At 40.6% G+C, this 17,348-nt stretch overlaps 1 protein-coding gene across 7 annotated transcripts in view; it reads left to right on the top strand.

Moving 5' to 3' along the window:
* The window catches only part of nek1 (NIMA-related kinase 1), a 53,089-nt gene that overhangs the window by 16,673 nt on the left and 19,068 nt on the right, over positions 1–17,348 (top strand). For 2 of the 7 annotated variants that reach the window (XM_089000560.1, XM_089000559.1), the window contains exons 11-24: positions 2,046–2,152; positions 2,233–2,289; positions 2,415–2,471; positions 5,067–5,144; positions 9,004–9,188; positions 9,258–9,380; positions 9,459–9,561; positions 11,579–11,674; positions 12,307–12,390; positions 12,472–12,549; positions 15,252–15,347; positions 15,454–15,600; positions 15,678–15,731; positions 15,817–16,057. In XM_089000560.1, coding sequence (XP_088856686.1) covers positions 2,046–2,152; positions 2,233–2,289; positions 2,415–2,471; positions 5,067–5,144; positions 9,004–9,188; positions 9,258–9,380; positions 9,459–9,561; positions 11,579–11,674; positions 12,307–12,390; positions 12,472–12,549; positions 15,252–15,347; positions 15,454–15,600; positions 15,678–15,731; positions 15,817–16,057 — 1,506 coding nt within the window. The remainder of the gene's footprint in view (positions 1–2,045; positions 2,153–2,232; positions 2,290–2,414; positions 2,472–5,066; positions 5,145–9,003; positions 9,189–9,257; positions 9,381–9,458; positions 9,562–11,578; positions 11,675–12,306; positions 12,391–12,471; positions 12,550–15,251; positions 15,348–15,453; positions 15,601–15,677; positions 15,732–15,816; positions 16,058–17,348) is intronic. The other 5 variants (XM_089000561.1, XM_089000563.1, XM_089000564.1 and 2 more) reach the window with 5 other exon arrangements.

Genomic DNA, 17,348 nt, shown 5'->3' with positions numbered 1-17,348 from the left:
TGTGGCATATGTCACCCCTTCGCATCAGCTTCCTCATAAGATCAATCTATGACCAACTGCCTACAGGAGCAAATCTGACCAAGTGGTACCAGTCTGAAGATCCAGCATGTCCTCTCTGTGGAGGTACGCAGACTCTGGATCATGTCCTATCAGCATGCAAAGTTGCCCTCGCAAAAGGAAGATATACATGGAGACATAACAATGTACTCCAACATCTTGCTGCGACAGTAGATGTTGCAAGGTGTAGGGCAAACAGGAAAACAAAGCGGAGTCAGATCCCTGTAGTCCGCTTCGTGAAGGCAGGAACACCTGGCTGTCCAAGAGAAGCAAGACCTCAGTCTCTGCCAGACAGCAGCCTTCTAGACATTACTAATGATTGGGAAATAGCAACCGATCTGAAAGGACATGGTAAATACTACATGATTAAAACTACAGGAATGCGACCAGATCTTGTCCTGCCTTCAAAAGAAAGAAAGACCATTGAACTGACTGTTCCCAGTGAGTCAAGGATGATGGAGAGCCACAAGTACAAAGTGGCTAAGTATGAAAATATGATGCAAGCAGCTAGGCAGGAAGGATTCACAGCCAGGCTGTTTGTGGTGGAAGTAGGTGCAAGAGGGTTAGTCAGCTCATCGGTATATGGACTGCTCAAGAAATTAGGACTGTCCTCCCAGCAGAAAGCTAGAGCATTGAAAGACCTCGCTGAAACAGCAGTGAAAGCATCGAGTTTGATATGGGCAAAAAGAGCTGACAAAGATTGGACAGCTAGCATAAATATACCTGATAAGCCTATACTATCATAGCCACCTAGTTGGCGGAGAAGTAGAGGTGTCGGCTGTGAACCAGGAGACCTGGCTTCATATCCCGACCCAGCCTTAATCTGGAAGGTGGGCTCTTTCCACCTGACCGACCAAGGACAATATGGGAAAACCACCAGGGGAACACCTGGCAGCCTGCTGGGTGTGCCCCGGCCCCCTAAGAGTGTAAGGAAGTTAAGGGCTGAAACACTTGGTTGAAGGGGGTTCTCTTCATCTGAAGATCTCCTGGTGGTTTATGCTCTAGAATGCTGGAGTACTGAATCTCTATTTTTTTAGCTGTTGAAGTTTGCACTTCTAATGTTTGTATAGACTGCCTAATAGAATAGAATAAAATGAATGTTCAGTGGCGTGATTGTTTTAATAATTGTAGCTTTTTCACTCATTGGAAAAACATCTGTGGTATGTGGTTGATTGGCAGCCAGTCCCGGGTGAACCTCCACCTCTTATAGACACACTCGAACCACAGACTTTTTTTTTAACTGAACTGCTTCCCAATTAATTCAATCAGACTGTACATTTTGTAAAGTTGAGCCAAAAGCATTATAAGTGACTGTCTCATGGTATGCCTGTTATTTTGATTAAACTTCAACAAGTCCCGAATTTTCGAGCCCGGATCATCACCAGAACTTCATCCTTTCACCACATCACCCTCGTCCTCCAAGAGCTCCACTGGCTCCCAGTCAAATATAGAATCAACTTTTAAAATTCTTATTTATACATTTAAAGCTATCCATAACCTTGTCCCTTCCCCCATACCTATCTAACCTTCTTCAATTTTTTATTCCCTCTCGTTCCCTCAGATCCTATTCTTCCCTCCACCTCTATGTGCCCCCACCCGCCCATCTCAGCACCATGGGGAACAGAGCTTTCAGCTGCTCTGCCCCCAAACTTTGGAACTCACTTTCTACCAACATTCGTAACATCGATTCTCTTCCCACCTTCAAATCCCATCTCAAAACCCTCCTATTTAAACTTGCATTTTCTGTGTTGCTCCATCTCTTATTTCTATTTATAATTGTATTTTATTTATTGTATTCTATTCATAATTGTATTTTATTGATTATTGCATCCATGCTTGTCTGTGACTGTAAAGTGTCCTTGAGAGCTTTGAAAGGCGCTTGAAATAAAAATTATTATTATTGTCGTTATTATTATTATTATTATCATTATTATTCTATCGATGACTATCTACGCATCCTGCGCATTATTCCATTCCATCTCCTGCAGCCAAGATTACCACACCATCTTGTAAATATGGAGTACCCCTAACTACGAGGAAGCAGTCACTCACAAAAAAACCCACAGACAGGAAGTCTGCTATTAAACAGAAACCGGTGAGTAAGCTGTAAAAGTCAGTCTGTGATATTTGAGCTACACACTTGGTGACACAATTCTTCTGATATTCCTTGTTTAGGTTCTTGCACCCATCCACAGAAGAGTAAGTCAAGGGGAAGAAGAGAGACGGAAACAGGTACACCGCAGAGAAGTCCACGTACTATGTTTACATTCAGATTGTATTTGGGATGCTTGTTGTTTGGGTACTTTTGAGGTTCCAATCAGAGCAGTTCTCGTTATTATTTTTTGTGTGGATGACAGGAGATTATCAAAAGAAGAAGAATGGAGCTGATTGATAAAGAAAAACAGCGAGAGGAGGTGAGCATACACAAACATGGTTACTTTTATAGAGAGTTGCACTATTGGTATAAAATGTTGAATGCAGCCCAAATGAAGCGGTATGAGAAGGAAAAAGGTGGCTAGTAAACAAATGCTTGGCACGTACAGTATTCGAGGGGTGTGCCCCAAGGTGATTTGATTCTGATTCAAACTTGCAATGTTCGGAATATTGCAATGATTATCACCATATTAATTATTGTCTCCCTTATCGTGAATGCATTTTTTCCCTCTTACTTCATGGCTATTTTATACAATCCCCAATTACGGGCTCCAGATTGCTCCTGAATTATCAAATTTTGCACCTAAAATTCAAGATGCGGGAAATTTTAATCCACCTTCACTCGTCTTGTAAATTTTTTGTTTGAGTACCTGATGTTGCTCACGCACTGGTGCGCCACTCATGACATGGCAGTGAATAGAGAGGAGCTAGTTAAATGAAGACATACCCTTTTGTCAGTCATTTGTTTTCTGTTTAATTCTGTTTTATTTGCCCTCGGAGTCTTATGACATAAATTGTTCTTCATCAAGTGACACTTTGTCAGTTTTTCTATGACAACTTCTCGTTGTGTAACTTTACATTCATAGAGTATTTGGAAGTTTAAACATGAACAATGTTAGGTCTGCACCTTAAAGGACAACCGACGTCACTTTTTTGTTTTTTAACTGACACCAGAAAAACCTTTTATAGCATCTAAATACCCAAAACACGCAGTATATTTTTAGTCAAATGCAAAACACCAATAAAAATGACTTAAAGTATCCAAAATCTGCAAAAAATTGAGCAGCGAATTGGGCATTTTCAGAAAGTCCCGCCCCCAGTTCGTGACGTCATGTGCTGGAGAATCAAAACAATGGCTTCCGATTCGGATAATATGCTTTCTTGTTACACATCCAGTTATGAATATGATTCAAATAGTTCTGAAGAGGAAAGCATACATGTTTGCAATCGATTAAAGAATTTATTCCGTGTCATTTTGAGGCAAACGGGCGGGGGGGAATGTCTCACCCAAAAAGAGGCAATAAAATGGCCACCGAGCTGTGAGGAACGAATCAGCCCGTTTCCACAGGCTGATATATTCCTTTCATGGAGCTTAGACTCCCTCTGCTGGCGACTTTTGTATGAAGATGATTCAAATCGTTCTAAAGAGGAAAGCATAAATGTTTGCAATCGATTAAAGAAGTCCTTCCGTGTCATTTTGCGGCGTGTGGACTCCAATGTAGCATCGCAGAAAATGCACAAGATGGCGCCCAAGCTTCGTTGGAAATGGGCTAATTTGTCTGCTGGGAATTTGTGTCAGCTGGTATCAAATAGTAGTCTTGGTGCAACACACAACTATTCACCATTGCGTTATTTATGTGTTTTCCTTCTAATTTCGCCAGCAACACGGATCAACACGAAGTTTTCAGACCAAACAAAGTACCCAAAATGCATTGCGTGTCACTTTCTCGGTCAGGGGCCTTCCAGACGTTACGTCACGGTAGGCATTGTCACCAACTCAAAAACAAGACTTCCTGAATATTCAGCGCGAGTCTTAAAACGTAAAATATAGCTATATACGGTGGAATCTTTGTAAAATACGCTCAGTAGAAGTCATTTGAAGTGATATTACAAAGGTGTCGGCTGTCCTTTAAAGGGCCCCATCAAAAAGGGATTTTGGTGTAAGGGTGGCAATGTATTCCATCCAAAGTCTAATTTTGGTGACAGTCTAATTGTACTTGACAAAAATATTAATTCAAACTAAACATCCTACCTGACGTGTGCCTTCATTTTCTTACAAAGATGACCCTGCGCCTTATGGGCCGGTGCACCTTATATGTGAAGTAGTATTCAGCCACAACAGGTGGCAACTATTGTCAGCAATTTCTTAATTTCAATCATCTTTTAAAATTATTTTGCCAAATGACATTTTTCTGTCAATTTAGCCATAATTTTCTGTTTTTGGTATAATGATTAGAAATGGAAAATTTGAGATGTTTTGCTCGTTTTTGTATTTATCATTAGCATTTGTTTATTTCTGTAAAATTTAAGGCCAAAATATTCATGAAAATCTCAAAAGAACCAACGTTTTAAAGAAGAAATATTGCCAATCACCGAAAATTATATTTATTGTATTGTGATGAATTCAGATAAAGCCCCGGACCACACTACACTATTATGCAATTTCTATTTTCGTGTTTGACATCAAATAAGGAAAATTTTGGCGAAATCTGACTGTTTTGTTGACATTCGCTTTAGCGTCTAATAGGTGGCTAATGCAACCTCAGCCTCTACTAGTGCCTTTTAATTTGGTGGGCCTTATATATGGAAAACTTTTTATAACGTGTAATTCATTGAAGGTGCACCTTATAATCCGGTGCACCTTTTATATGGAAAAGGTTTCAAAATATACCATTCATTGTGGGTGCGCCTTATAGTCCAGAAAATGCGGTAATCGGTAAATGTATGTATCATTATTGAATCGATTTGTCCAACCGGAAGGTCTCTTACAATCGATGTATCAACACACCACCATTCTTGTTTTTTTTCCCTGAAGAATGTAGAATTATGTCATCTGAACATGTAATCTGTTTCAGATAAATCGTATTAACCATGCCAGGGAACAAGGATGGAAAAATGACTTAATGTCAAGTATTGGAAGCCCAGAGAGGAAGGTACTCTCAAGTCACATTTGCTTTCTCATAATGTACGGGTTTCATTGTGGCATTTTTGTCATATAATGTCTGTTCCATGTCCTACTATGTTATCACACAGAATCTGCTTTCACACCACAAAATATATAGAGGCCAGCAGGTGTCTTTTGGATTGGATTGGATTTGCCATTATTAGTCTCGCAGTGGAGAAATTTACATTTCACAGCAGCAAAGCGATAAAAGGAAAGGAAGTAGAAAAACAAAATACATGAGCTGCTGGAAAGGCAGCCACTCTCGCGGCGCCGTCTTGAAGTCAAAAGAACAAAAAAAAAAAAATATGACAAAACAAAGACAATATTACAACACAAAGACACAGAGAGGCGTTCATTCTGTAGCAATTTTTGTACCCTCTTTGTTACATAAAGCAGTTCTCGATGAAAGAGGAGATGATCAAAGGATCTTTTCACCAGTGGATCAGGACATCGACTACAAGCTAGATGTTGAAAGCAAACACGCAGCTGTAGCATCCATTGACAAAAAGAGATTGTCTCACATTTCCTGTCCCACATAAATCTGCTTCAACTCCCAGCTGCGATAGTTCCACATACGCATCGGCGCTCTGCGCTGACACTCCTTACTTCTTATCGCGGGCTCCTCAAGCCATGCATCCATCCAGCCGCAGACTGTCCAACAGACCAACGACCTTTACATTGAACAAAGCGGGGCTGTGAAGATGCTTCCCATTACAGGCGCAAAAAAGCATAATGGCCTCGAGCTGTCCAACGATGACAGTCAAATGGCACCAACCTCCCATTCAAAAACAGTGCTGGCATATTCATGCTGCCGAAAAGGCGCAACCGCTCAGCACAGTCTCCTCCTTGATGAATATCGTGGCCAAAAATGCTGAAAGACAATCCGTATCCATTCCACACGACGCACAACAGGACAATGTGACAAAAGAAAACGCAAAAAAGACAAAAACAACAAAAAAAAGCAAGGCTCATGAGAGCACTTGCTGACGGCTGCCTACTCGGACGCCATCTTGTACTCCTTAGCTTTTTTTGATTCCTTGGCATTTGAATTAATGTTGCTAATGTTGCTTTGACTTCAAGATAGCACTGCAAGAGTGGCTACCTTAAGAACAGATCTTGTATTTAGTTTTTCTACTTCTTCCTTTCCTTTTCCTTTCATAACTTTGCTGATGTGAAATGTAAATGCCTCCACTGTGAGACAAATAAGGGCTAATCTGATCTAAATGTCACTGTTTTTCTGGGGTTTACCTTTAAAGACTACATTTTACATAAGTGTAGTTTTAATTTACATCAAAGCCAAAAAGATACCAACAGGTGACAAACGGGCAATTGTAAATGTGAGAGCAAAAGGAAACAATCAAATTAACATTGTGTGCATTGTGTTGCTTTGTGTAAGCGTTTTTAGTAAATGATACAACTTCTGGATAGAGTTAAGGTTCTTTATTAAGAATGCCGTATTGTTCAGAGGGAGAAGGCAATTTTGCCTCTCGTAGACTCTCCTACGACTGACTCGGAGCAGCACATGCTCCGTTTAGTCTATAGCCAGGCATCGCTAGTCGAACAAGCAAATACGATTTACTCATATCATTACATCTCCCTTTCTTAATTTACTTTTAACAAATGTAATGAATGGCAGCTCGCACAGTATTTCTTCTTTCTTCTTTCTTTTCCTTTCGGCTTTTCCCCTCAGGGGTCGCCACAGCGAATCAATGTCCTCCATCTATCCCTGTTTTGTGCATCCTCTTCTCTCACACCAGCTACCTTCATGTCCTCTTTGACCACATCCATAAACCTCCTCTTCTGTCTTCCTCTCGGTCTCCTGCCTGGCAGTTCAAGGCTCAGCATCCTTCTCCCTATATAGTCGCTCTCTCTCCTCTGGACATGTCCATCTCAGTCTGGCCTCTCTGACTTTCTCTCCAAAGCCTCTAATATGTAAATTTCTCCACTGTGAGACTAATAAAGGCATATCCAATCCAATCCAATATGAGTTGTCCCTCTAATGTACTCATTCCTGATCCTATCCAACCTGGTCACTCCCAAAAAAACCTCAACATCTTCAGCTCTGCTACCTCCAGCTCTGCTTCCTGTCTTTTCTTCAGTGGCACTGTCTCCAGTCCAAACATCATGGCTGGTCTCACCACTGTTTTATACACTTTTCCTTTCATCCGAGCTGAAAGCCTTCTATCACACATCACACCTGACATTTTTCTCCAGCCGCTCCAGCCTGCCTGGACACGCTTCTTCACCTCTTTTCCACACTCTCCATTGCTCTGGACAGTTGACCCCAAGTACTTAAAATCCTCCACCTTCTTTATCTCTTCTCCCTGTAGCATCACTCTTGCACTTGGATCCCTCTCATTCACACACATATATTCCGTCTTGCTGCGACTGATCTTCATTCCTCTCCTTTCTAGGGCATATCTCCACAGCTCTAGTTTCTCCGCCACCTGTTCCCTGTTCTCGCTACAGATCACAATGTCATCTGCAAACATCATGGTCCAAGGAGATTCTTGTCTAATATCGTCTGTCAGCCTGTCCATCACCATAGCAAACAAGAAGGGGCTCAGAGCTGACCCCTGGTGGAGTCCCACCTCCACCTTGAATTCCTCAGTCATACCGACAGCACACCTCACAACTGTCTTACAGTCATGATACATGTCTTATACCGCTCTAACATACTTTTCCGTCACTCCAGACTTCCTCATGCAATGCCACAGCTCTTCTCTGGGCACCCTGTCATACGCTTTCTTCAGATCTACAAAGACACAATGCAATTCCTTCTGACCTTCTCTGTACTTCTCTATCAGCATTCTTAGAGCAAACATTGCATCTATCGTACTCTTTTTTTTGGCATGAAGCCATACTGCTGCTCACAAATGTTCACTTCTGCTTTTAGTCTAGCTTCAACGACTCTTTCCCAGATTTTCATTGTATGGCTCATCAACTTTATTCCTCTGTAATTAGTACAACTCTGCACATCTCCTTTGTTCTTAAAAATGGGCACAAGTACACTTCGTCTCCATTCTTCAGGCATCTGTTCACCATCTAAGATCTTGTTGAATAACCCGGTCAGGAACAGTGACTGTACATTATATACACCAGCTAAACTGTAGAAATTCAGTTCATATACTAAACGTGTTTGAACGCTTTAATAGCATATGCAGAGGGACAGCAATGTAGTCTCACTGCAGAGCAAGCCGGCAGTTAGCATAGTGATTGTGCAATCCAAGGTGAGGCTCAGCCGGCTGCTGCCTCACCGCTCGTCTCTACTTAGTATTTGAACGGTAAATGTGAAAATTCAGCGATTTAGAAAAAAATCCAAAAACGGTGAAGTTAAATGGACAAGAACTTTAAATTACAAATCACTAAATACATATAACAGTTTAGTTTATTTTTTCATTTGATGTTTCCATGATGACAGGTGAGGCACTGCCTCACCTGCCTCCCCTGACTGCACGTCACTGTTGCTCGTCTTAGCTGATGGGATACTTTCGCTTGTCACTTTATCACTTTTTGTCCACATTTCATAATCTCACTCGATGCGATTTCACTTTATTCTAGGACAGTAAAAACAATAAAAGCATGTTCCCTGAGGTCAAACACGCCCCTCTTGACAGAGCCTCGTGCCCAGCGGGAGGTGCCCCACTATTTGAGAAGCACTGAGCTAACCTAACATGCTTGTGTGTGGCAACCTGAGTACCAATAACAAAAATAACGATAATAAACTTTTTTTTTTTTTGCTTTTGCGGAGAGATTACGATGAAATGTTCATAGGTGACCAAAGCAAGAACAATTGAAATAGTTCTGAAAAGTATGTGTGAACCTTGTTTTTTGTCTTCCAAACCAAGTGTTATATAGGTGGTGGAAAGAGAGCTGCAGTTGTTGACCCTGTCCCAATCATTACTCCGGTCGCTGGAATGAAGAGAAATGCTTATGAACACTACCATTTTGCACTTGACCAAATGGCTAAACAACAGTCAAATGAGGTGGGAATCAGCAGGGAGGGATCAGCTATGCCAGGCACTCTTATTCGGTAATTTCTGATTTCTACCATCATCCGCAATGTTAAATATGTATTGACAGTGTTGCATCTGTTTTTAAGTAATGTTCCAGCTGCTGCTGGCCCAGTGCTTCCCAATGGACATGCCCCACTCATAAACCCTGATGCAGTCAAAACAGAACTCAAGAGATTGGTGCACGATTCAAAACAAATCCATATGAGCAGGTACATTACCCAGCCTAATTCAATCAATGTCAAAGCCATTCAAAATTTTTTTTGTTCTTTGCGCTGACCGGTTTTTAGGCGGAAGAGTCACATTGCTATTGAGCGGGCATATCAGGTTGAGGAGTTTTTACAGCGCAAAAGAGAAGCCAAGCTCAACAAAGTCAGAGCTGAAGGGCAGTTGGTACGTGATTTGATCATCTATGACACCCCAGATATAATATATACAATGGCCAACCAAATATGGCACCATGCACACTTGTTTGGTTTTCTGTTAATACAAAAAAGTACAATGTAGGCTTTCTAATATCAATATGTACAAGGATCAATGGAATGTGAACAGACTGCTCCCACTTCTCCATCAACCCTCCAAAATTCTGATCTTGCTGTCACAGTAATGTAAGACAAAAACCATTATTACAAGCCATAGAGCCATTGGACCCAAAAATAAAGCACATGGTAAAGACCAACATAAAAGGGATTTTTTTTCCATTGGGAATCAATTGTACAATTGGTAATATTGCTGTGAAAGTGTTATGGTTTCAAATAACAGAACTACAAAACCCTAATCCTAATGCCTTTGGAATCTTGTGTGAACGCAACAAAACGCAAAATGCAATGATTTGCAAATCATTTTCTCTATATTTAGTTCACCAGACAACAAAAACAACATATTTAAAATGTAAACTAGATAGAAAAGACAAAAACAAAAATGCACTTTGTACTTTGTGCAATTTGTACTTGTGAGTTTATAAGAATCTCAATGTTACTTTGCCTCTTTGGCCTGAAGTACACAATTCCAAATGTGTGTTTCTTGCATCACAGTTTGAAGTAAACCATGAACAATTATTTATAAAGCCCCAAGTTGAAAGTACTGTACAATACAATAGAATACAATACGTATTGATTTATAGAGCACTTTAACAACAGCTGAAGCTCCAACAAATCGCTTAATAACATGGAAAGATATCATATACAGGAAATAAAGCAGTCACAAAGTTAGTAGAAAGCACCAGGGAGTGAAACCAAGATCGAGTCATGAGTTGAATGCCAAAGAGTACAGGTGAGTTTTAAGACAGTTTTTAAAGATGGGCCGCGAGGGGGCTTGCCAAATGATCAGTGGGGGCCTCTCTGCTCCCCCCAACCTGAGAGTAGGGACCTATCATAGCTGTGTCCGGCACCGCCATCTCTGGACATTAGGGATATATAAATAGGGCTGATACCACCAGTAAGACTTTCGTTCGCTGAAGAAGCATCTTGGATAAGAAGCGAAACATCCGACACCTTCAAAAAAGTACAGATGACGGCTGAATCAGAATCAGAATGATCTTTATTACCAAGTATGTAGAACACACAAGGAATGTGTTTCCGGTCGAACACGCTGCACTAGTATCATCATCAAAAAATTTGCAAAGAGGCACTATACAGTTCAATTTGGGCTAATGTTCAAAGAGTAAATGGCTTGGGGAAAGAAGAGTGGATTCCCCAATGCTCAGTAACTCTTCCCTCATTTAACTGAGTCGCGTAGGGTCGCAAAAAACAAATGAAAATGACAAAACCAGGAACAATACTAGGTTGCGTGTGACTGAGGCTGCCATTCGCGGCGCCATCTTGGATCAAGAAACCTTCTCATCAATAATAATAATAATAATAATAATATAATAATAATAATAGTGATAATAGGGATAATCGTGATAATGATGATAATGACAAAATAAATTAAAAAATACTATATATGTATATATATATATATATATATATACTGTGTGTATATGTACTGTATATATCTACTGTGTATATATACACAGTGTATATATACAAGGTATATACGTATCAGTGACGTGCAGTCAGGGGAGGCAGGTGCCTCACCTGTTGTCATATATATATATATATATATATATATATATATATATATATATATAATGTGTGTGTGTGTGTGTGTATATATATATATGTATATATGTGTATATATATATATATATATATATATATATATATATATATATATATATATGTGTGTGTGTGTGTGTGTGTGTGTGTGTGTGTGTGTGTGTGTGTGTGTGTGTGTGTGTGTATATATATATATATATATATATATATATATGTGTGTGTATATATATATATAATGAATTAAAAATAATAATACATAAATTGTAGCACAAATAAAGGGATGTCAGCTTTAATTTTTGGTTGAATTGAAGGGTAAACAGGATATTCTGCAATATGGAGTGGCAATCTGTGGAGGCCAAGTTGGTTCAGCTCAGTTTACAAAACCCAACGTCAACAAAGAGGAGGAGGTAGGAGCATGAGCCAAAACCAGCTACCACAAAACACATCTGGCATTGCTTGTCTTCCATCATCTATCGTCGCTTCCATAAATGTGACACAATATTTCAACCAAATAACTTAAATGTTTTCACAACTATTATTACACACTTTATATCGTGCTTTTCTTATTTTACTCTTATTTATGCTTTTATTGTTCTGTGTATTGTTCTTTTAATTGTAAAGTGTCTGGGTGTTCTGAAAGGCGCTTGTAAATTAAATGTATTATTATTTGCCATGTTCGTTTTCAATTGTGTCTGTTTTTGGTTGTGCATTGTAACTGTTTTGTGATGAACATGCATATATTTACTTTTTAGATTTGGACTTTTTGGCTGTTGATTTTATTTAATAAAAAGTCCAGTTCTTGAGAGTCATTATGCCGAATGTTTTATCCAGTATATACAGTACGATGCTCCAAAACACGTGATTCAAGTGATCAACTCATCAGCAAGCGCTGCAGAAGTTGGCTTGTGATCCTGATCATTTGAATCAGATGTGATGGAGCAGAGACATAAAACATCAAATACAGGCCGTCAAGGCCTGGAGTTGTCTCTCCCACCCTGAGTTATACTTTATCCTCATTATAATTTCCCTATATTGTCAGGAATACTTAACAAGACTCCGGCAGATCCGCTTGCAGAATTTCAATGAGCGCCAGCAGATCAAAGCCAGACTTAGGGGAGAAAAGGTATGTCGATGATGTCAACATTTTGAGTTGATTAATTAGAGCTCTTTAGTTTTCAAAATATTTTCTTCTAATATGTTTCAGTATGATAGTGATGGTTCAGACAGTCAGGAGTCATCTGAGGATGCTGAACTAAGGAGGAAAAAGATAGTTGCTTTTAAAGTGAGTCCATTTGGAGTGTTTGAAATGAAACAAAATATTGTTAATGCAGACATTACACCGAACGGTCCTATTTATGGCAATTTGGGATTTGATTTTAAAATAGCGAAATTACTTCAAAAATAAATTGAAATGTTATGAATAATTTAAATACCTTTTCCAGACGGTTTTCGTCCACTTCAAAAGAAGTTAGACTTTTTCACCTACACACTTAAAGGACAACCGACACCATTTTTTTGTTTCCTAACTGACATCAGAAAAACGTTTTATAGCATCTAAAATATCCAAAACACGCAGGTTGATATTTTTCGTCAAATGCAAAACACAAATAAAAATGACTTGAAGTGTCCCAAAACGTCCACAAAAATGACCTCGGAACTGGGCAGATTCAGAAAGTCCTGCCACCAGTTCGTGACGTCACGGCAGGACGTCTTGCCTTACTCCAGAATCAAAACAATGGCCTTACGGAGTTCAGATTCGAAGAAGATGCTTTCTTGTTACTCATCATCACTTTGCTGCTGTGAAATGTAAATTTCTCCACTGTGAGACTAATAAAGGCATATCCAATCCAATCCAGTTATGAATATGATTCAAATAGTTCTGAAGAGGAAAGCATAAATGTTTGCAATCAATTAAAGAAGTCCTTCCGTATCAATTCGCGCCGTCTGGACTCCAATGTAGCGTCCCAGAAAATGCACAAGATGGCTCACAAGCTCCGCTGGAAATTGACTGATTTGTCTCCTGGGATTTGGTGTCCACTTTTATATGGTGTTACCACAATTGGTAGTCTGGGTGCGACACACAACGATTCACCATCGCCTTATTTCGCTCTCACTCCCATCCTCATGAAGTGCTTCGAGCGGCTAGTTATGAACCACATCAAGGCTGCCCTCCCCCCCAACCATGACCCTTTCCAGTTTGCATATCGGCCCAACCGCTCGACCGATGATGCCATCTCCACTGCTCTCCACACAGCGCTCACTCACCTGGAGATCAGAGACTCTTATGTCAGAATGCTGTTCATCGACTTCAGCTCAGCATTCAACACCATCATCCCCCAACAGCTCACCGACAAACTGAGCAAACTGGGGATCAGCACCTCCCTGTGCAACTGGCTGCTGGACTTCCTGACGGGGAGACCACAAGCAGTCAGTTGGAAACAACACCTCCCGCACCATCACGCTGAACACAGGAGCCCCCAGGGGTGTGTGCTGAGCCCCCTCCTCTTCACTCTGCTCACACATGACTGCTCACCATCATCACCCAGCTCCACCCTCTTCATAAAGTTTGCGGATAACACAACTGTGGTGGGCCTTATCAACAACAATGAGGAGACAGCCTACAGGGACGAGGTCAGCCGCTTGGCCACGTGGTGCAAGGACAACAATCTCCGTCTGAATATGGAGAAGACGAAGGAGATTGTTGTGGACTTCAGGAAAGTTGCCCCCAGCATGCTCCACTAACCATTGACAGTGCTGCAGTGGATAGAGTGAGCAGCACCAAGTTCCTGGGAGTGCACACATCCGAAGACCTGTCTTGGAGCTACAACACGTCATCACTGGCCAAGAAATCCCACCAGCGGCTGTACTTCCTCTGCAAGCTCAAAAGAGTTGGAGCCCCGACCCCCATCACGACCTCCTTCTACCGCGGTACCATCGAGAGCATCCTGACCAGCTGTATCACCGTGTGGTACGGCCCCTGCACCGTGTCCTGCCGCAAGACTCTGCAGCGCATCGTGAGGACAGCTGAGAAGATCATCGGTGTCTCTCTACCCCCCCTTCAAGACATTTACAACACCTGCCTCACCCGTAGAGCCATCAGGATCACTGGTGATCCCACCCACCCCTCCCACAGCCTCTTCAGCCTGCTGCCATCGGGTAGGAGACTGCGGAGTCTCTGAGCCAAGACCAGCAGGCTCAAGGACAGTTTCTGCCACCAGGCAGTCCAGAGACTCAACTCCCTCCCAGCCCTGCCCACCCTGTCCCTTCCCACTGCCACACTCACCGAACTCTGAGGACGCGTTACACGCTGTACTATCATCCTGAATTATATTTTTTGTTCTTTCTCATTTTTTTCTGCAAGACCTTACTTAAACCACTTCAAACCTTTCTTGTTTGTTTTTGCACTACTACATTACGTCACTTTACATACGTCACTACATCACTTTACATACGTCACTACCTCACTTTACAAACGACACAACCTCACTTTACATTCAGAAATTACATGTATTGTCTGTTGTCAATTGTATGTCCTTTTTAGTCACGTTAAAAGTGCCTTGCACGAGAGGACATTCATTTCATCTGTGCTGTATGTCATGCATATTAGCATATTTGACAATAAAGCTGACTTTGACTTATTTATGTGGTTTTCCTCATAATTTCCCCATCAACACGGAGCAACACGATATTTTCAGACCAAATAAAGTACCCAAAATGCATTGTGTGTCACTTTCTCGGTCAGGGGCGTTCCTGACGTGACGTCACTTCAGGCATCGTCATCAACTCGAAAACAAGACTTCCTGAATATTCAGCACGAGTCTTAAACCGTAAAATATAGCTATATGCGATGGAATCTTTGTAAAATGCACTCAGTAAAAGTCATTTGAAGTGATTTTACAAATTATGGAAACAACTTCGGTCGTCCTTTAAAATACAATGACCCCTTTTAGATAAACCAATTACAATTGATGGTGTACATTCCAGGCCCAAGCTAATGCACGTGCTGCTGTACTGAAAGAGCAACTAGAAAGGAAGCGAAAAGAGGCTAATGAAAGAGAAAAGAAGGCATGGGACGACCACGTAAGTACTTTCACTCTATTTTCTTCTGTGTCATGGCTCAGAGATATCTTTATGTGTACCGGGTACAAATACAATTTAATCTTGGTGCATGTATCAATTGTGGAAGATTGCAGCTCAGGAAGATAGCATTTGCATGGCAGCCGTACCACCTACCTCTCAACCTATGATTGGCAAAACGTCTTCAATCTTGCCAGAATGTGAACCATCTGCTCCTGTTATCTCCATGACTGTTGCCCTGAATAATGTTGGAGCGGTTAGTATACATATGACACAGCACTGCAAACTATTGCTCCCTTTTCCTATTCCATTCAGATTTTCACTGTTTTGCAGAATGCTCCATTAAAAGAGAATCTGTCTGGCATAGACAATGTCATAGTCAGCCAGGTGTGTTTATTTGTGGTCATTATTTATTCGCAATTTTGCATTTCGAGAGATAATAAATGTCATCCCCCCTCCCCCCCTGGGTCAGAGTGAGAAGAAGCAGATCTTGTTCAGGCTCAATCAAAATCCCAAAGCCCCGAGCCCTGTGGATGAAATGTTGGAGTTGACACCAAATGCACCAGAAGAGGAGATCCTAGCTTCCCAACAGAAAGTGCTTGAAACAGAGAACATTCCTTCCATTGAAGAACAAAAGAAATGGGATCCAGCAAAACTTCCTGTACTTTCTACCTCTCAGCCAACCCTGGTAGACTTCTGTCATACTTCATCCAGTAAGTTAACGCCTTCCACAACATTTTTTGTGAAAAATGTTCCTTTTTCAGACTAATTTTTAAAAATTATTTTGGCGCTTAGAACTAAAATGTATTATTATTATTATTATTATTATTATTATTATTATTATTATTATTATTATTATTATTATTATTACATGGTATCGTTGATGCTTGCTATAAAAACAGTTTGGAAATTCTGCCCCAAAACTGGCAGAGTTATCAGAAGTATTCAAGGTTGTGAGGGAAGGGTCATATTCATAGTAATTTCATCTGTGCTGTATGTCATGCATAGTAGCATATTTGACAATAAAGCTGAATTTGACTTTGACTTTGATATTCACTATCATCTGTTGAATTAGACATTTGGTTTATAAAATGTGTAAATGCTTCAAAAAATTAAGGCAAATGTAGATGGGAACAACACCGTTACGACGACAATGGCTATCGGAGCAAGTCTCGTAACAATGTCCTTGAAATCCCACCGCTTTAAACTATCGCAAGAAGACTCGTTTAACACGTAGAATGCCTCACAAAGACTTAAAATCGATGAATGTAGCTGGTTTTGTATACTCGTCCATAACTGAAAAAAGAATATTATGTGAAAATGTATTATTATTGTGTATATTCGTTTCTGCCGGGGAAGTGGTTAAGAAGGCCATGGTTCTATTAATCTCTGTGTCGTGTAACACACAAAGTACAGCAAAATCTAATGTTACAATATAATAATTAAAATTATGTAACACGAATAAATGCATACAATATTTGATGGTTCATCGATGAAAAGGTTTCTTCAGCCGTTATCTGTACTTCTTTGAAGAGGCTTCGTCAGCGAACTAAAATTCTGCTGGTAGCTCTGGCCCAATATATATATCCCTACTGTCCAGAGCTGGCGATGCCAGACCTCTGCTATGATAGGTCCCTGGTCTAAGGTTGGGGGGAGCAGAAGACTATTCCCTGAGGCTACACTGATTACTTCTATTGTACTGACTGATTATGGTCAATGACTGGCCTGATTGCCCTATTCACCCTGGTATCACCTCATCAGCATGACTAAGCCTACGTGGTAATGACCTAAGAAATCTGCTATAAGCACGATCCAAATTAAACCTCACCCCACCAGGGCGATTTAGTAAATGGTTTTGCTGATTCATAGAAATTGCTTCTTTTACTCCCCTTTAAAACCATCTGTTTTCTTTCGCCAATATTTTAACCTCACTGTTGTCAAATGAGTGGTTGCTAGCTTTTAGGTGCATATGTCCTGCAGATTGAGGCTCACTAGTATTATCCC

The sequence above is a fragment of the Hippocampus bargibanti genome, linkage group LG07, assembly GCF_051943395.1.
Source record: "Hippocampus bargibanti isolate YZ-2025 linkage group LG07, ASM5194339v1, whole genome shotgun sequence".
NCBI classification, from domain to species: Eukaryota; Metazoa; Chordata; class Actinopteri; order Syngnathiformes; family Syngnathidae; genus Hippocampus; species Hippocampus bargibanti.
This window is presented reverse-complemented; position numbering and strand designations above follow the sequence as displayed.